This window comes from Haplochromis burtoni, unplaced genomic scaffold, assembly GCF_018398535.1.
Source record: "Haplochromis burtoni strain Fernald_Lab_line unplaced genomic scaffold, NCSU_Asbu1 Contig_145, whole genome shotgun sequence".
In the NCBI taxonomy this organism is placed as follows: Eukaryota; Metazoa; Chordata; class Actinopteri; order Cichliformes; family Cichlidae; genus Haplochromis; species Haplochromis burtoni.
In genome coordinates this window covers 804,341-825,234 of record NW_024582506.1, presented here as the reverse complement: position 1 = coordinate 825,234, position 20,894 = coordinate 804,341, and the positions used below count along the sequence as shown (strand labels likewise).

General features: G+C 40.0%; 1 protein-coding gene across 15 annotated transcripts in view; it reads left to right on the top strand.

Annotated features, from left to right (window-relative positions):
- Positions 1–20,894, top strand: part of myo9ab (myosin IXAb) — a 150,664-nt gene that overhangs the window by 76,225 nt on the left and 53,545 nt on the right. For 10 of the 15 annotated variants that reach the window (XM_042224657.1, XM_042224656.1, XM_014336579.2 and 7 more), the window contains exons 5-9: positions 1,737–1,836; positions 4,928–4,981; positions 10,532–10,632; positions 11,384–11,510; positions 20,719–20,808. In XM_042224657.1, the coding sequence (XP_042080591.1) occupies positions 1,737–1,836; positions 4,928–4,981; positions 10,532–10,632; positions 11,384–11,510; positions 20,719–20,808 (472 nt within the window). The remainder of the gene's footprint in view (positions 1–1,736; positions 1,837–4,927; positions 4,982–10,531; positions 10,633–11,383; positions 11,511–20,718; positions 20,809–20,894) is intronic. The other 5 variants (XM_042224655.1, XM_042224663.1, XM_042224662.1 and 2 more) reach the window with 3 other exon arrangements.

Below are 20,894 nucleotides of genomic sequence, written 5' to 3'. Positions count from 1 at the left end.
GAACTGAATTTAAAATTCTTCTCCTCTCATACACAATCTTGAATAATCAGGCCTTTCTTCTGTGGAACCAGAAGATGATTTTGGAGACATGCACCCTGGAATCTTTTGTGTGGAATCACAAATGAACTTAAACCGAAGATTTAATACTTAATACAGTGTTCAGCTGATAGCCACCCGTTTATGTTTCACTACGTCATTCAGGCATTCAAGTCATTCATTGGTGTATTTGAATGAGAACCTGATGGATTACATAAGTTTTCTGGGCAAAGCCATGGTACCTTACCTACATGAACTCTGCTTTTCTGGTCTTACAAAAATAAAAGCCCAAAAAAGACTGAAAGCAGTCGATCACGAGGTTTTCTACTTGATACTGTATTCTGGTCAGCGGTTAGTGTGAAGATGCGGAAAAACTCTGTGGCAAAAAAAAGGTTGTAAAACAGTTCTTTGTGGAAGGTCAGAAAGAATAATTTGGGGTTGAGTGCATTTGTTTCACTTTTGTGTTTACGGTTGCGTTCAGGGCAAATGACGAGTAACCTTTGCCCTGTAACAGCTGGATTCATTAAGCAACTTTATCTGGATTCATCTGGATAACTCATTACTGCCAAGTCCATGTATTATTTACCAAACCTGTATATATGCAGTTCATGAAGCTCAGAGTAAAATATCGCAATACTTTGGAATCGGATGTAGAGATTATGTAATAGCATCTTTTATTTGAGAGGTGCGATGATAGAAAACGTGAGCTTACAGGTTGGGAGTCTTTAATATCCTCCGTGGGTTTTATAAGTTTCCACCACTCCATCAAACAGTAAGTGTCCCTCTGCAGAGAAGGGAAACTCGTTTCCAGCTGTAATAGAATTACCTCTCAGCGCACTGGCCAAAGCCCCAGCCTTTGTCACGGTTAATCACAACTCGTTACCTTGAGCCCACACACCACACTGCCGCTTTGTTTGTCTTGAAATGTGAGACTGCCGGGTCAGAGGGGTGACTTATCTGTTACATGTTGCAGGTTTGTTTTAAGAAATGTTCCGCAGATAACGCGAAAGGAGTCTCCTCCTCAGGGGCCGTTTCGGCACAGCGGGGAGATATGAAAGCTGCTGTCCTTAGTTCACCTCTGAGGAAATTTAAAAGAAATTAATACAAGAAAAATAAATCTTTTTCTTTTTTTTCCTTCTTCACCGTCTAACTCAGGAGTATCAAACATAAGGCCCAGGGCTCGGAATCGGCCTGGCAAGAACTCCAATCCGGCCCACTGGATGCGTTTGGAAAATATAAAGGGGGGCATAAATTTTAGACTGTAATCAAGTAATAGATAAACACTTAAAACAAAGAAAAATTCTTGCTTCTTTTCAGTATTTACTACAGACATTTCTATTTTTGTACAACGTGTCCACAGTTAAATAATAATTAACAAAATCTTGCTGTTTTAAAACTACAGGACAGTCAGGCTTTTTCTGTAATTTTACACATATATTTCTTACAGTTTAAGCACATTTATATCAGCAGCAATTCTTTATCATGTACAAAAACTGACATATACAGTTGAAAAATCACTTCTTTTTCTCATACTGAGGTATCCAAGGGATTAAACGTACAGTTAAACTTCTTTACACTGACAGAAATGGGATTTTCTCCAGTCTGGCCCACTTAAGACCAAAGTGAGTTGGATGTGACCTACGAAAAATATAAAGAAGTTTGACATCAGTGCTCTAATGTGTTTCTGTGTGTTTCTGTAGGAACTACCATGTGTTTTACTACCTGTTGGCTGGAGCCAGTGAAGAGGAGAGGAAGGCCTTCCACCTGCTCAAACCTGAGGAATATCACTACCTCAACCAGGTCCGCACACAAAAACACACACGCCCAAACATAGATACAAATAGCAACGTGGGTGCTGCTTTCTAGAAAAGCTTCACGTTATTCTATTATATTTTATTATCTGGCAAGTCATTCAAATCCAGTTTCTGTCTGTTAAAATATGAATCGATTAAAGCTCCAGCAGCACTTGAAATGTGAAGAAACAGCTTTATTAATTTGACTGATAAGCTTTGGATAAAGGCCTCAATTTGGTTCATCACCAAACAGGTTACAGTGAACATTTTAAACAGCTTACGTAAAACAACCAATCATATATGTCCAACTTAGACAGTCATCAGTGAGGCACGAATAAGGATGGAGCGAGCACGTGCTTGTGGTTTAATGCACATCATTGCCAATGGAAACCAACATTGGTTTTAGAATATCTCATTGCCTGCTATATTCAGTTTACATGTAGTAAGTAGTATGTGCTACTGTGATCAGTAAAATGTGTGATCTTATATTAAAATAATAACATAACTGATGGCATTTTGGGAAAAAATTAAAAGACTTTTTTTTTTTAAATTACACATAAACAGCCCATCAAAATGATACAACTATGAAATATAAATATCTAACATGAACATCAAGTAACCTTCCTCACTTAAGGCAGGATTATCCACAAATCCTAATTTACCGTAGCCTAATGCAGTACTATAGCACTATAGACAGAAATATGTCTGTAGACTTTGTCAGGATGTATTTATTATCAGATATAATCAGATATATCCGGACCTCTAATTTAAAACAACAAAAATTCAGATATAAACAATTTCCAGATGAGATAATGAGTTACAAATGAAGACACAATCATTATAGCAGGGATGGAAAGCTTGAGCTTACAAAGATTTTAAACTGATAGCATGTTAACCGATGCGCATCAAAGCCTTTTTTTAAAAGATGTAGGGCAAAAAAATGCTAATTTTATGTAAATGATTCATAAAAAAAGCAAATATTCATCCCAAATGAAAACCGGGTTAAGTTATTATTGATTAGTAAAGCTGAAAAATCTCTGCTGGATCTTATTTACTCACTTAACTCAACTGGGACACATACATATCTTTGACTGCCAGAAATTCAACTCTTTTTCTCACATGTATGTGCGGCCGAGTGTGCATACATGCCTGGTCACATGCCAAAAGCCCCCCCACCCCCCCCGTGTGTATCTTTTGCAGTACATCTGTGTGTTTTGGCAGCTGATGTGTGAGGATTCATATTCCCCTATGCCATGAAGGTAGCACACTGGAAAGATGAAAAAAAGATTCTCTCTCCTCATCTGCCCAAAAAATAAAATTTTTCTCCCCCGTTCTCTTTAATCTCCCCAACAACAACAGCAACAACAACCCCCTCTTGTTAGCTGCCAGCTTACTTTGCAGCTCTGTTTCCATGGCAACTGCAAAACTCACGACTCAGTCTGGCGCTGACGAGGACTCACGCAGAGGCTGCCGGCAGTCGTGTAGTGGTGCGCACTTACGCACACGCCGATGTCACAGAAGAGCAGAGTGATTGTGCGTACTTAGCTCTTTGTGTTACTCTGTGTTTCTCGGTGGATTTGACTGAAGTACATTTGCTCAAATACTTCAAAGCTGTGCCCCCTCTTTACTGTGCAGTGCACTTAACTTACTGTGATTTTGAGAGTGTAGATCTGCTGACTGAAGCCAGTGTGAAAGTGCCTTAAACATCAGTTCTTTCAGTGGCCAGAAAGGGATGTCTCCTCTGCTTGCAACAATACCACTGGTTTCCTTATAAGACGCCTACGAGGAAACCTTTAGTGTGCAGAATTGCTACTTCCAGGTCGTATTGAGCAGAACACAAAGTTAATTTTGTGGATTTAACTGGTAAATTTTATGGTCATTGAATCAGAACGGAAAGCGATCCAGGATATTGTCATCAGCTAACAATCTGCTGCTAGCCAGTCTTTTTTGGTGAGTCTTGTTCCTCAGCTCAAGGGTTCCTAACTAGACTTCATTTACCACTGAGTTACATCGTGGTGGCTACGTCTGTTCTGTATGTCTTAGCACGTGTCAGTCAAAGCAGCAACATTTCATAACTTAAAGACTTCACAAAATCTAAACTATTGAGTTCCAGTGGTCTATCCGATATCCCTGTGTTGGTATTGTTCCTATATCATCATAACAATGCTGGTCCAGGATCAGCATTGCAACTGACCAATCACTTTATCTGAACAATTAGTTGGCATTAGCCAAGAAGTTAGCTGATGCTAACACGAGTAAATTTAGCTTATAGCAAACCTTACTCAGTAATATATTTGCTACACTGCTAATTATTAAAGAAAACACTTGTTTACTTTTTGTTTTAGAAGAGAGTTTTATATAAACAGGCGTTTTTCCCCTTTTTCTGCCATGTTGTGATGTCAAGGCTAAGACATCACAGCGTAGTTTGTCCATCCACGATGATCACTGCAAATGACAATGTTATGATGGTATGGGATACCATCATAACATCATAACGGATACACTGTCCCAATGTTAGGAAGGGTGTTTTTGACACTTGCACACTGGATTAATTTCTGCTTATAGCTTTAGTTACTAATTCCTTTACCGATTGTGATTTACACACTAGAAGGTGTTGCAGTGTGGTACAGATTTAAGCTTAAAGTTAATGTTTAGGATAACTTAGGATAAATAAATCACTAACTTAACCAGTCTGAATTTTAAAAAAAGCTAAATGATTAAAAACACAACTATAACATTAAGGAATCAACAGCATTTATCCAGTTGTGCTATGATAGTATTGTAGTAGTTTTAATTTAGATAGGAAACGCTTTCAAAATTGTAATTAATATTTGCCACTACTTTTACTTACATAAAATATCTAACTACTTTTTGCACCACAGATGGTGTGTTTTTTTCCAATGCCAAACCCTGATGAGGTCATCGGGGTTTCATTTTCGTGACTCTGTGGATGTGTGTCTGTTTTCGTGAGATTCTTTTTCTCCCCTCACGTCTTAACAGTATGCGTCATTGCTTCCTCAGTCTTTTTAAAGATTGCATTTTCATACTGTACGTATGTGTAACTCAAGCCTTCTTAACCCACTCTGCCTTACTTCCAGATGACAAAGAAATCGCACAAACTCTACTGGGACAATTACTATGAGAGTGAGCTGGTCAGTATCGTGTGGATGACAAGCTGTTTGTGTACGTCTGTGTCCATGGGTGTGTCGTGGTACACTGGGTTTTTGGTGCCAGTCTTAGTCTTGTTCTTTCTTGGCTTTCCACACCCGCCCGCTTTCAGTGAAAAAGATGGAGGCGACCTGGGCTGACCTCCGCCGGTTGTGCTCTAAAATGTTTAAAGGGATTCCTTAGTGTAATCTTTTGACTGTATTTGGCTGTTCCGTCTCAAGACGTTTGCTCTTTGTACTTTGTCCAGTAACTCAAGGTTTTTGCCTGTTTTTCAAAGTAAATGAATCTCTTTCTCTCGTTTAAAAAAAATAAAATGACGGGTGACGACATGCTTATTAACAGTATTCGGACAATAAGGCATCCCTTTAAACTTGTCCTTTGGCTTTTGCGTGCTTTGCTTTTGGGGAATAGGTGACAAATTCAACACTACCATCTTTAAAGGGAAGGTTCAGGATCTTAATGTGAGTATGACAGAAGTTTTGCAGTTTTGGTTTGTTATCACAGAGCCACAAAAACTGCTGATATTGATAGCATCGATTGCTTACCACAGTAAGGAGGGAAAGGAGTAAGAAGAACCTTCAAGCACTCAAAAGTGTCGCTGATCCAAATGATACTAGTAACCATGTTCAAAACGAGAAGCAGACTTGCAGCAGCGACACTTTCCATCAATGTTAAACAAGCATTTGTGGTGACGGCCTTCAAGTATGTTGACTAGGATGTAAATTTAACATAATTTCATGCTTCGCGGTAACATTAAAGATAGGGCAAGCGCTAACCTGAACAATTGGTAAAATACTCCTAAGTCTATTAGTCAGCTTGAGCAGTGGTCAATTAGCTTCACATCCTGAAACTTCCCTCTAGCTGTGTGGTCCGTTTTATGTGTGTTTGTGTGTGTTTTTGCCGTTTCATTGGTCTCTGAGCCTGCCCGCTGTCTTGCCAGCCTCCACCTGAAGTGAGTAATGTTTGGTCAGTGGGATTTGTTGTGTTTGTTTAAAGGCCCCTGTATCTGCTAATGGGAGATTATGTTACTTAGACTTTGCTGGCGAGCAAACACTTGACATGAGAGTTGGTCAGTATAAATACGACCTGTGGACTTACTGTATTTCACTCTTGACTTTGGCTTTTTCAACTCTTTGTTTTTTAGCTCTGAAACATTTCTTTTTGTTATGAATGAAAACAAATATTTTGAGTATTCTCTAAAAAGCTCTCATTGGCGTTGTGAATCCCTATTAATTTTACAAGCTAATGGACTTTTCTCATACCACACCTGCAGAATATCCTTTACTTCATATCTTGCTTGGAGGCATTTAACAACATAAAGTACAGCGATAGCACACATATATACTCAACTTGTTTTTGTCTTTAAACGGCTATAATCTGTTACTGAACGCCCATAACAAAGTCATGATAAAATAACGTGATATTTACAATCCCCATGTATTATTACCTGCATGCCTGTATGTTGTCAGTACAAACAATGGCAGTAAGAAACATTGTTGTAAATATAGCTCTAGGTAACATTATTATTACTTTGAACTTCAGATCAAACTGTTGACCTTGAAGGTTAGTTCAGAGGTAAAACGTGACATATTTGAAGTCTTACTGTACTTTGTGCATGTTGGCAACACACACCACACTATGAATCGTACTTTAGTTTTTAGGCTTTTTTGTCAACCATGAGCTCAAACACCAGAAACATAAGCTCCTTGGCTGAGGTAGCATACTTAACAACTGCTTATAAGAAGAATCATTTAAGTCATGCTGAACATGTGGCTTTTGCTGCAGGAGTGGTTTGAGAAATTTCTGTTGAGGTTTTTAAGATACGATTTGTGTTCCTCTCTTCATTTGATTCATGCTGTGTCTCTGCATCATTTGCACCATTTACAGTAAATGTTATGAAGCCACGTTAATTACTGTGCTACGCTTCTGAGGCCATTGGATTTTCAAGAAATTGGTGCAAACACGAGATCCTACAAGGATCCAAGAAGCCAGGCGTGAAACTATGAAGTTGTTGCTGAACTGGACCAGTTAGCAATCTTCCATGAAATTGGTTTCACTTAAGTGTAGCTTTTTTAATCTTAGATTTAATAGACTGTTTTTAATTAGATTTCTTTCTTTTATTATATTTTTTGCAAGGGAAGCAAAAAGGCATACTGTTAGGCCCTAACCTCTGTACACCATCACCAATTTTAGATCAAACCATCAACATGTGATTGAAGTTTGGACTTAACTCAAGGGTTTAACCAAAGGTTTGTAGTAACTGTTTAGGAATTACAGCCATTTTCATTCATAGTCCCCCATTTTCAGAGGCAGAAATTGCAAAGGGAAAATTGACTGAAAAGCGGTTTCATGGCCTGTTCCCTCTTTATTTCATGAAGCAGATAAAAGATCTGTAGTTAATTCCAAGTGTTAATCTAGCGTTAGGTAGCTGTTCATTGGACCTTTGAATGCCAGTGATGGCATGAGGAAGGCCGTCATTAGCCAGGAAAAAAACAGAAACCCCCCCCCCAGAAAAACATAACAAACTTTACGAAGAGTGACTGCACCGGCCAGCTCAGCAGTACCAAAAGTGCTGAAAGCCCACAAAGGACTAAAGTGCATGATCGCAGAATTCTTTGCATGGTAATGAAACCAAGAAAAGAATGTGGTGGTATACAGAGGTAATGTTACACAAAATGTGCCAAAGTCCAAATACTTAGAGAAGCTGACTGTCTTTTTCATTATGATCCATTACTTGGAAGCTTTGCTTTAGTAAATGGCTCCTTTCTGTTATTACTTTCTCGCACAATCCTCCCAACTCACTGTTTGCTGACACACTGTCTCTCCCAGAGGTCATTGAATGACCTCATGAGAGACCCCACCACCCAAGGAGATGATGTCAGTGTCTACACACACACACACACACACACAGAAAGAGTGGCAGCTTTTGACAGCTGCCTGATGACCTGACCAACCCTCTGGGCCTGTTTGGCCTCTGACCTCTACCACTGGTCAATGTGTGCTGCAGTAAATAGAGACGCACTTTGAGCAGTGACAAGTGTATACAGATTCCAGATGCAGCGTCTGGGGCTTAAAATACCACTTAAACAATGAATGTGAATGAAAAATCTGAGTATTTAACTAAAGATCCTAAAGACCAAACATTTTCTGGATGTTTGCATTTGATGTGTGCAGTCTGGTGTTTGGTTCTGGGTCTTGGTGGCTGCTGGTTTGCATTTTGCGCTTGTTTGGGTATCTCTGGTTTTTGGCTGTGTGGAATGTCTAGAGATGGGTTGGCATGCTGATGTTTTTTGCACGGCTGGTCCATGGAATAAATCTTGACTAAAGTCATGGTAAATAACAGGAAAGCCTTGACTGGACGCACGTTCAGTTTTAACAGAATCTTCGAGCGATCTGTTAAAAAGCTTCATGTGCACAGTCAGCAGGGTTCCCGGCTTGATTTAATGCACCAGAACTGTTGCAACTGGCCTGAAATTACAATTTCAAGCTCTGAAGTGAAAATAGACTCTTTGTTTAAAATAAGTAAGAACAGATTGTTTCTTAATCATCACTTTACTGCACTCAACAATCCCTTGTTCTTTTCTCGACTTTTGTCTGAGCACCACGAGCTAAGGTTTTGGTTTTCAACCCAAGTATTCCATTGCAATTGCCAAACTTGATCTCTTTATTTTCTCAACTTCCTTCAACGTATCACATTGTGCTGTTTGGCGCCGATTTAAAACATACCCGGCAATTTGAAAACTGGCTTTTCCTGGGTCTCGATGTAGCTCGAGAAGCCTCAAAACCCCTTTGTTGCAATTGGAGAAGCTCACTGTAGAAATGCGCTGATTGTTGGCTCTGCAGTTCCTGACAAGTTCGAAGCCAAAGGAAAACAATGGAGAAGCAGATGAGCGTTGAATGGTAAAGGGTACAAGAGGCAGATCCAGAGTGTGGATTATGGGTTCCTGTGTCTTCTCTCGCCGGCCGGTCACTGTGGTATGTGCTAATTATGTGCCTGACAGAGGCTTGCTGCTGGAGCAGAGACACACCGACTAACTGGAGGGCTCGAAGAGACGAACACACACGCTATGATTGTATACGTACACATCCTCGCGCTGCTCATTCCTTTGCTTTACTCATTAATTGTTAAAACACTTTCAAACACTGTGCGATGGCTCATGATTACACAGGAATGTACTTGTGTTCACTTCGCAGGGTTTCCCCCTTCAACAGCTGAAATAAACCCTGTAAACTGTATTTTCTTTTACATTCATTACACAAAGGAATGTGCAGTTTCTATAAATAATTGCTGTTAGTTGCTTAGCTGAGTCTGATGACCATGATTATAAAACAGTTTAAAGTTCAGTTTCTACATTGTGGTCCAACCCAGTGAATGTGCTTTTCTCATAATTAACTGCCATGTGTCACATAAACTCATGTTAGACTTGACTTATGAATCTAAAGACGCAAGATTCAACTTGAGGGAGGCTATAAAAGGCTGATGGGATATTGTCGTCACCCTGCTGGGCGGGCAGGCAGGAGGCCGGGCGAGATAGACACCCAAGTTTGCGAATGTGAGAACTCCAGAATGAAGAGACATAGGACTACTACTGAAAATCTCGGACGAGTTCAAATCTGAGTAACCTCGGCCTCAAGTTCAGGGGTCAGAGGTTACGTTTTCTGAAAATCTTATGAATCTGATAACTTGAGAATGAAGTGACGCAGGAGTTTCAAATTTATACCATAGGTGCATTTACTAGGAGGCTGAGGGTTAAACTGGCTGCTGCCATTATTTTCTATTTCCTAGGGGTGGTCTTTTGCTGCTAAACCTCATCTGCTTCAATGCTTGATGTGATGCTCTGTCTGGCCTTTTTTCTCTTATGGCTAGCATCAACATTTTGGCACAAAAAAATGCTGCTCAGTGGATATTTTCTTTTCTGACCATTCTCTGTAACCCTAGAGATGATTCTGTGCTAAAATCCCAATAGAGCAGCAGTTTTTGTTTTATTATGCAGCAACAGTCATGCTGCGTTCAAAGGCACTTGCATAAAAATTAAGTCTCTGTTGCATTTTGATTTATTGAATTGCTTCTTTGTTATTGTCTGTTTTTACAAGTAGTTGAACTGGTGTACCTAATGAAGTGTCCAATAAGTTTATAAATAGAGCACATTAGTAAGACACAAATATCTAATATTTTAATCTTTCACTTTTTGCACATACGTTAGAAAATTGCAATAATTCACAATTATTTTAATTGCATTTTTTAGAAAAAGCACTTAAAATAAATCTCATCAGGAGAGCTGAGGTCTTGTTATTGGGGTTCAGTGTTATTTTGCAACTTTCTTTGATAATTTGAGGAAATCGGGCACATTTTATATTAGAAGTTCTGTGGGGAAACCCTGCTTAGTGTCACAAAAAGACAGCATGCTGTCTTTTAGCTTCTGGTACACACTTTAATAACAGATACAATATAAAGAATCTTGTTTTTGTTGAATTTATGTGCTTTGTAGTGATTATGTGTTCGTCTGTTTTTGTGTGTTTCCACCTGACACCAGCAGGACTGCTTCACAGTGGAAGGAGAAGATCTAAAACACGACTTTGAGCGGCTGCAGCTGGCTATGGAGATGGTTGGCTTCCTGCCCACAACACGCAAACAGTAAGATTAGCTGCATGGCTACAACCATTAGCTTGTAACCTGTTCTTGTGTAAAACTGAGTAAGATTAAAGAACTACAAGCCAACAGTCAGAGTCTGAACGCTTTTAGAAACTTATCTCAGTACTTTTTTATTTTATTTGATTTTTTTGAAGAAACCTATGCACTGGGACAAAAAACAGGGAATTGTCTAGCTATGATAATGTTAGCAGACTAAAGCAGACTAGCGCTCCCTCAGTACCCCTGCTCCTCTTGATGTTTTCACCACAAAGCATTTTTAGTCTCTCACAAGGTGCTTCAGCTTGTCTCAGCAGCTCAGAGCATGTTGTGCTTTCTTGTTTACTTTTTTAGTCTTTCTAAGATTTAAATCACTAACTGAACTAACTGTTAGCTAAAAAAAATTATTGCAAAGTGTAATTTTTTAGCTTTAGCTAAAAAAAGAAGCGTGTATTCCTATCTTACTCTTGAAAAGAAAGCATATGAATTATATAATAAAATATATAAAAAATAAATACATTTTCCCAAATTTCCCAAAGCTATTTCTATAGGGCTTCATATTAATACTTATGTTTTGTAAACCACAGTTCTTGGAAATTAATCGATAGGATTAATTACTTCAGTTTTTCAGTCCCTGCAATATGTATTTAGGTATAAATACGTTTTCATGATGCCCTAATATCCACTGTAAAGCCTGCTCAGTAAGAAGGTGGAGTTTGTTGATGTGATAAAGAAAAGTACCTTTGTTCCTTGTCAGGATTTTCTCCCTGCTGTCAGCCATCCTCCACCTGGGAAACATCCGCTACAAGAAGAAGACCTACAGGGATGATTCCATCGATATCTGCAACCCAGAGGTCCTGCCCATCGTCTCAGAGCTGCTAGAGGTGAGCGGCATGGTGCAGATCGTGACATCTGTCCGCCAACACTGAATCAGCAGCATTAAAGTTGATTTGGCAGACATGAGTTTATGCTTTGAATCAATAAATGTCACAGAGCTGTGTATATCCAACATTGCTCTGTGAAAATCAAATGGAAAAATTGCACATTAAGATATCTGAGGAATTTATGGTGCTGACTTTAGGCTGAAATGCAAAACTCTTGATACTTTGAAGGGTAATAAAAAAATGAAGAATTGGAGCAGAACTTTACCACAGGACTTGTTTGTTCTCCCAAAATTCCTTCTTTGCCGTTTTTTTATTCTCACAGACTTCATGAACTTTAAAAATAAGTAACATCCACTCGAGCAAATAGGCGTTTTTCTATGCTCTGTTTTTGTTGAAAGCTGTGAGAAAAATGTGATTCCTCCCACAATGTGGGTTTTACAAAAAGCCTTTTAGAGAGCTGAGGATATAGGTATACAAGCACAGCTTGTGGTGACAGCGGAAGTTAAGAGGTGCTTCAGGTCCCAAAGAGCCGTCCACCCATCCAGTACTTTCACAAAGTACTGTTTGTGTAGAGGTTATTTTCAGAGCTCTTATCCTGGTCTGTTGTTGCTCTCCCACCAGGAACAATGAGTCCCTGTTACTGTCCCAATTTTAACTGCAAAGTTTAATTATATTTAAGTTATTGTAGGAGCATTTTAAATACAGATAAAAGGTTTGTTAAGGGTCATTGTGATTCATTTGTTTGTTAACAACTGTTGTTCTTTAATTCCGCTCCCTTTTAAAAAACAAAAAACGGTTGTTTTTGGCTTGTTTTGTCATTTCTTCAGCATTACACTCGGGCCATTTGTTTTCATACTGGGAGCACATTGTCTCTGAAGATGAAGTTCAAGTAGAGTTCATCCAGCCTTTGATTTCAGCAATTATATTGTAGACTGTTGCAGACTCAGACTAATAATAGACTCAAGAATAACATTATTTCACGCCAGGCAGAAGTCAAGCTCTGCAGCAGTCACTGCAGTCCAGCTGATCTCAGTCCCAGCCATATCAGCTGGTGGCTCAGCTGACATCCACCTCAGCATCCAGCTGGCAAATGTTATGTTAGGATCTACTGTCTAACCTGCTTATAGTTGCTGTGCATGTGCAAGCCACTTTGCAAGCCACTTTCACCCAAGCTCTTCCTTCTGTTGGTAGCTCCACCCATCCTGTGTTTTCAACATATGCATAGGGAAGGGCGTTATAGAACAAAGGAAGTCACTCTTATTTTGACTGTAGTGGCTCTGAGTAAACTACACTTTTGGTGTTAAACAAAGCAGTTGAATGTTTGTTTGTTATTCCTCCTTTTTGTAATCTAATGACTGAGATATTTTATAACCATCTTTTTGTTTTGTTAATATTTAATAATGTAAAATTAACACATTTTAAAAGATGCTCTTGTGTACATACACAGACTGTATAAGAAAGATAGCACCCACTAATTTGCAGGTGCGCTTTTAAAATCCCAACTTCAAAAGCAGAGCATCATGATCATTACCATCTTGTTTCTTAGGAACCACATGTGACCATACAGTATGTTGTCAGCTAAGGCGAGCTAGCTTGGTTAGAAAGGTTCGTCCACAAACTACATCACCCAGACGTAGATACCTACTAAACAGTGCTAACCTTTAGCAACATTTGAGTGCGGGTGAAGCCTGTTACTCTGCTGCGTGCTCTTTCACTCACCTGTTCAGTACTGCATGACTTTAAGCGTCTGTGGAATTTCAACTGCTGGTGACTCTTTAACTCTCCTGGGGAAAATAGAGACCTGCAAAAACATTTACTGGCAGGGTTTATGTGCCACACAGTGTTTATAAGTTTATGAAGTTGAGCTGCATTTGGACTCATTCTTGACGTTGAAATCAGACCATAGACACACACAAACATGCACACACACACATACATAGAAAGGACAGCTGAAATACCCACATGCTGCTTGGACGTGTCATTTCCCAGTCCCTGTTACAAACTGCAACAATTAGCCGGATGTGCTTGTTGAGTCGGTGACAAAACAATGTCCGAAGTGTGCCGGAGACTCCTGTCAACAGCACAGCGGGGATGTTATGACTGTGGAGTGTTCGCCTGTAACATCCAGGCTGGTCTCTTTGTTTCCCCCAGGGATCCAGAGTGGCAGTGCGGCGAGTTGAGCCACATGTAGGCCACATGCTCAGGGGTCAGTTTTTTAAGTTCAAGTTTATTTGGATGTCTGTTATTTGATGCAGAGCCTCTGGCTGTCTGTCTCTTGGGTCTTATAAGATATTCTTAAAAAGCCACGAAGAAAGAGAAGGAAAGAAAGAAAGCACAGTGCTGACCTGAAAGATGGGCTCATAATGAATCCCTGTTTTGAGTGGATCTTAAGCATTAACATTTGTGGTGAGATGCAGTCTTTTGGTTGGATGATGGGAAAATATTATCATTCATTATGTGACCATTGAATCAGGTAGGCAGAGAAGTTTAAAGACTGTGACAGATTAGGTGATCTAAGAGTTTACGTTTAAATACTACTTGTAGTGTTATTTAATGTACACAGTCTAGAAAACTAACAGGACCTGCTGGGAATCAAGATTGAGTTTAAATATTTACCCTTTGAAGCTTGGCAGTAGAACTACAAGCTCCTTGATCTGCCTATGATTTAGATATAGATATACTGAATTAGTATGACCTATGCAAATTGGTGATGTTGTTTCATCCTTGCAAGCTTAGCTTTACGCTAAGAATCTGAATGAGTGTCTAGACTACAGACAGGCACCATCAAAACTCGTTAGCACTTATGTTTTATTGATGGTGCATGGTTTTACTTTAAGGCACTGTGTGAGAGAGTCTGTTAAATGGTTAAAGAGGTTGTTCGGGTCAGCTGAAGGGAGTCTCATGTTGAGTCATGTGAGGCTAGGACTGCTTGAAGGCAAACTCTGGCTCTAAATGAGTCCTAATTTGCATGAATGTCCAGCGTTTGATGTGTAAAATGGTTTCGGGCAGGATGAGGTATGTTTACTGCTGCACTCACTGCTGCTGTGGCATATTAATGCAAAGCACCTTTCAAAGAGAACCTTGTGTAGATTGACGCACAAATGGGAATAAAGCCAAGTGCCACTTCCTGTTTCCTGTGGAGGTGAAACAGGAAGAGGAAGTAGAGCTTGTACAGGCTGATGTACAGTTGACAGACTGGATCCTCTGAGATCTAGAGTTGAGTAATTTGACCTAACCAGAAACATTTCTGTGCAAACTGGAAACCAGCTTACAGAGAGAAGCTTTCTGTCTGAATAAATGCGCTGAAGCCTGAAACTGCTGATGGTAATTGAATGCTAAAAACAGTTTTTCTTTTGTCTATTTTTTTCTTTTTCTTCTTTATTTTAGACATTCGCTATTTATTTTGCTTTTTAATTGCTGCATTTAGTTTTGAATATGAAAACCAGCTGTCTAACGTTTGCGTTCTGCCCTTACAATAACCAGTTGCCAAAGTTTATTCTTATATCTGATGTTAACTTACTAACAGCATCAGATATTAATCTACTCTGGACATTTACGATAAGAGGATAGATATCTTTTATTGACTCCAGTAGGGAAACTCATTCTCTGCATTTAACTCATCCTTCTGTAAGTACAAGGAGCAGTGGGATCAACTCCAGATGTAAGCTTGGTCACAGTAACAGAAGACTCAACCTTGCATGTTTTTGCTGGCAGGCAAACCTGGGGCTCCTGGAGGAAACTGCAAACTGCAAACAGAGGGGCCCTGTAAGCATCCAGGACCCTTTTTCAAACCCAAAGCAGCTATCGTGTTGTTTTGGGTTTTGATATGTAATAAAAAGATCTCCATTAGGACACAGACGGGCTACCAGGTGTCACTTTTAGCCCAGTTCAAATGATCTTTGAACCATGATAGTGTGTCTGCATAGGAGAAAACGTATGTGAGATGCATGGCACTGCGTTACTGTGTGTTTCTCCAGGCATTTGATTACAGTGAAGCATTCTGGGGATCCAACAATGTGTGCAATCTTTCAATAAACAGCACGTAGCTTGATGGGGAGGACTCTCTGTGTAGGTTAAAGTGGACCTGGACAGATCAAAAAAGGCTGCAGATTATTAAATTGTGTCTTGTCAGCAGGATGCTAAAGTACCAATAATAGTCCAGTTACCACAGACTGATTGGTTCACACATTTTTGACACTGCCTACAACAGGTTGACGATGGTCTACACTGCTTTGCATATTATTAATGCAAAATCACCAGTGTTGGGAAGGTTACTTTTAAAATGTATTCCATTACATATTACAGATTACATGCCCCAAAATGTATTCTGTAACGTATTCCGTTACGTTACTCAATGACAGTAACGTATTCTGAATACTTTGGATTACTTAATATATTATCATGCTTTTTACAACAACGTGAATGTACTATTGCTGTGTGATTTATTACTGTTACTGAAGGTCCGCGACTCCGAACTGTAGTAAAGGGACCTCTGACTAATACGGCGGGGTCCCTGTCGGCTCGTAGCCGAAAAATAGCTTTACTTTGTTGTGTGGGTCAATTTTTCTTGTGAAAGACAGAGAGAGGCGTTGAAAGGCTGCTCCAACGGAACTTATTGTTTTCGGAGGAAAACACGAACACAGTGTACAGTCGAGTCTTAATAGCTTACTTACAACTGGGCTCGTCAGGCACTCTTCTTGGCTGAAGTGGTTATTATTATATTTACATGCCTCCAGCTCCCGTTTTTCCTCGATGACTGCTCGTACCTTTCCACTCTCCTTTTTCTCCCTCCTCGCGCTCACAGACCCATAACGTGTATGGCAGTCTATTCTCCCTGCAACACGGACTACACTGCCCATGATGCTACATTCTTTAGAGCTATGCTTGTAGCATTCTGCCTGTTAGCTTAGCACAACAACAACAACAACGAAAAGGCGCTCTCTCACCCAGGAAACACACAGTCGCAGAGAGAGAGAGAGCGTCGCCCTGTAACCATGGCAACCGTAACCCTGCCGCCTGGAACAACAGAACGTAGCTGTCAAACAAAACCCAAACAGTCCTGACCCGCGACAAAATGAAACAGGGAAGTACCGCAGTGTAATCCATTTATTTCAACAAAGTAACTGTATTCTGAATACCACCCTTTTAAACGGTAACTGTAATGGAATACAGTTACTCATATTATGTATTTTAAATACGTAACGGCGGTACATGTATTCCGTTACTCCCCAACACTGAAAATCACACCGTCAATTTAGACATTAATGGTGATAAATAATGTTGACAGGGAAAGCCTAAAGTCCTTTCAAAACAGACCTGGGCATTATACGGCCTCCTGACCACCTCCTGCCCCGTGAGTGTCCCTGACCAGCCCGCCACACATCAACAGGAAGTCAGGACTCAAACCTAAATCTTGCAGTTGTCTTGTTTCGGTTGCCAATTACTCTTTCATACACCCCCCCCCACCAGAAATTCTGTTTCAGGGTGAAATCACAATATAACTTTGTTGCTTTTATTTTGAAGGCTACTGAAAGTTTTCTTTACACTCATGCATCTGCAGTCTCACTGTGGAAGCAATGGAACTGACGCTCATGAGAAGTGTGTTTTCTAGCCCCAACAGGCTTTAGCTGACAAGCACAAAAAGATAGATTGATGCCGCATGCAGAGTTTTTAACAAACACATAAACCGCTAAGTATTCGTTTACTGAAGTCAGAGGTAAAGCCATCTGCTTGGTTTGTGGAGAGCAGATTACCATGTTTAAGGATTACAATTTGAATTATCATTATGAGACTAAACATTCAGAGAAATACAAGAACTTGACCGATGCAGAGTGGAAACATTTGAACCTTTACTAGCAAAGCTGCTATGGAGTATGGTGCTAGAGTATAGGACCTGAGAGCAGGAGTTTGAGGGTTTTGGGAGAAGAATGGCAGATTTGAGAGAGAATAGAAGGCACTAGAGGTGGGAATCACCATACATCCCACGATACGATATTATCACAATACTTAACGCACGATACGATATTATTGCAATTTTTAAAAATATTTTGCAATATTCAGATTCTGTACATAAAGGTAAACTTTATCAATATTCATTTTATCTAATATCAAATTCTCACACTCAGTCTTTCTCACATTTCAGTCAGTTTTATTGTTGACAAACTGAACGGTTTGTATTACAGTCTAGTCCAACTTAACTGAATGCAACCATCTGGTACAATTATAGCTATTCTGAACTATGCAATTTATGAAAACTATGCAGCCCATTCAGCAACTCAAGAATTTGAAAGTAAATAAACAAAATATAATTTTACATTAAATAAAAAAGTTTAAAACGTAATTAAAATAAAACGTGTCTTAAATTAAAATAAGTAAACTGTCATGTTTATTGCTGCCATAAAAAAGTTAAACATATTTGGACAGTGAAGGAATGTCAGGATTCTTGCTCAGAAAAAGGATCAACATGCTCTGAAGTCAGAGCATAAAAACTTTTTTGTAACAAAATATCGATTTCTGCTGTCCCTGTATCGATACATTATTAGCAAAAAAAATATCACGATACTACACAGTATCGATTTTTTCCCCCACCTCTAGAAGTAGGGCTGGGCGATATATATCGATTTTTTTAAAAATATCGATATATTTTCATACGAGATATAAGATGTGACAATATCGTTTATATCGATATAGTCTATGTTACGTTATAATTATACTTGTGGAGCCGCAGGTTTGCCTCTCTTTCGTCCACTTTTGTCTCTACGCAACGTTACTCGGCCTCGCCTCTCCTTCACTGAACACAACTCCGCCTCCCCCATAGCTTCACCTGCAGGCAATGACAAGATGAAAGCGGAAAATCTCCGTTAGCGAGTTACCGTGCGTGGGGCTGGACGGCGTGAACGTGTTAGCGAGCTAACCGCGCTAGCGAGCTAACCGCGCTAACGACATGCAGCCCGGAGGGGCTTCACGGCCTATTATCCTTTCATTTTTTCAAAAATCGACAGTGCACCTTATGTATGAATTCTGGTTGTGCTTACTGACCGCGAACCGATTTTATGTGGTACACAGCGCTCGGCAATCTGTCAAAAAATGTTTTAATATGACTTTGCTAAGCTACGGAGCTGCACCGCTTGATGGATTGTCGGAGGATTACGGCTACCGAGGAGGAGCTTCGCGGAGTGATACGTACTGTGTGTGTATAAGGACCACAAATGGCACCTGTTCAGAGACGTGGTGCAGCTGTGAAATCTGTCTCTTTGTTATTACGCTCAGCGTCTATTAGTTTACATTTTGACTGCACAATTGTGAGCTTTTTGTTATGCACAAAAACAACATTGTTTTCTTTTATTTATTGACCATGATTATTTAATAAATGCTGATAATTTATTTTTGAGTAATTTCTTCATGTACATCTACGCTGTATGTAAATAAAAGTGCCCGTGTGACAGCTGGGACACAGTGTGACTAAGAACTCTCTTTTTGTTCTTAACTTATGGCTTTAAAAAAAATATATCGAAATATATATCTTATATCGCCATCCAACTAAAAAATATCGAGATATGAATTTTGGGTCATAGCGCCCAGCCCTACCTAGAAGGCACACTTACCTGTGGCTCTACTACAGTAACAGGTGGATATGCCCACCACCTCACAGCTGAAACTTGTGTGAACCTCTAATATGCAGATGCAATATCACTGGCTCATATTTTCCTATAGAGTTCTATTCAGGATTCTTTGTGTGCAATGTCTCTGGAAAACCGTCATGCTCAGATCAGGCGGCTCTGCTGTGTTTGCTTTTACTTTTTGTCCTCACTAGGATCTAAAGGTGCTCCAAAAAAAATGGCTGACTTCAGTTCAGAATCACTGGACCCAAACTGGTGCATACAAACTTCTGATTATTAGAGTATTAAGATCTGTGATCATGACAGGGCATCGCGCCTGTCACCAAGCAACTAATACATGGAAATGTACCAGTTAAAGACCAATCACTGAGCTGCAGAATAGGCTTTGCTCTTTGTGGAGGGATTACCACGCAGTGTGAAATGAGGTCTGATTATGCCCCCCGCTCCCCACCAACCCACTCACTGCAGAGTTGACTTGTCCTGCCCCCCCCCAAATTTATGTCAAAGCATTTAGAGGCCACTGGCAGAAATAGATCCATAATGGTATTAACTATAACATTGACACCCTTGCTCTTTAAACATGAAGACATCAGGCAGCCTTGCGATGGCTTGTTCTCACATGTATACACACACACACACACGGAAACACACACACAGTCTCAGGAGCAGCTGTTCGGCCCACGCCCATAATCCCCGTAGATGGAGGAGATGTGTGCAGTGACATCTGCTTCTCCCAGTGTGGCCCTGTCATCGCTGGTTTGTCTGGGGCCATTTTTAGAGTGAACACAAACTCAAATGGAAAGTCATATAGTACTGTACTGAATATCATGTGTGCTGCTTTTGTGTCAGCTACGTTGGTTAAAAGCGACAGAGATGTCAGAGTTATGGTCAGCTAACTACATACAGACAATATGTGACAAACACTACAACTGAATCAAACAATCATCTGCGTATAGGTAATAGAACCAAATGGGATTGTCTGTTTTGAAGGTCATCAGTTTGAACCTCCCAGCCAGCTGGAGCTGAGTGTGTATGTTCTCCCTGAGCCTGTGTGGGTTTCCTCTGGGTACTCCAGTTTCCTCCCACAGTCCAAAGACACCGCTGGTTCCAAACTGTCCGCGGTTGTATGAATGCTGTGTGAATGTATGGTATAATGTGGCTTTAAATGGCTGTAATAGATACCACGAGGGACATATTGGTGAAACATGCATAATGACTAAGTTTAAAAGGCCTTTACTCTGTGTACCTAGTGCAACCTCACTGTGGGAACTGTAGGATACATAGTCAGTCACCATATCTCTGCTCCCATATCTTTGCAATCTGTCTCCTGTAAATCCCCCCAGCTTTGCTGAATGTCTTATTTCATTAGTCTCCTAATCAATGTTATCATCATCATTGCCTGTAAAATAAACAGTAAATCTCATTTCAGGTTACATTTTACTGATAGAGTAGAAGTGATCCTGTGTTATAGCTATTGTGGGTGATATCCCTTTGTCATCACTGATTATTTGTTAGTAAGTCCAGTAGTGCGTGCCCTGATGTCTTCCTTGAAAATGACACTTTTATTCTTGCTTTTCTTTTGTGCACAGGTGAAGGAGGAGATGCTTCTTGAAGCACTGACAACCAGGAAGACGGTGACTGTTGGAGAAAGGCTCATAGTGCCCTACAAGCTTGCAGAGGTAACCGCACCAGAGTGAGACACGTGCCCCAAATGCAGTGGCTTTGTCTCACCGTCTAAAGCTGCTAAATCTTCTATGAACCTCTA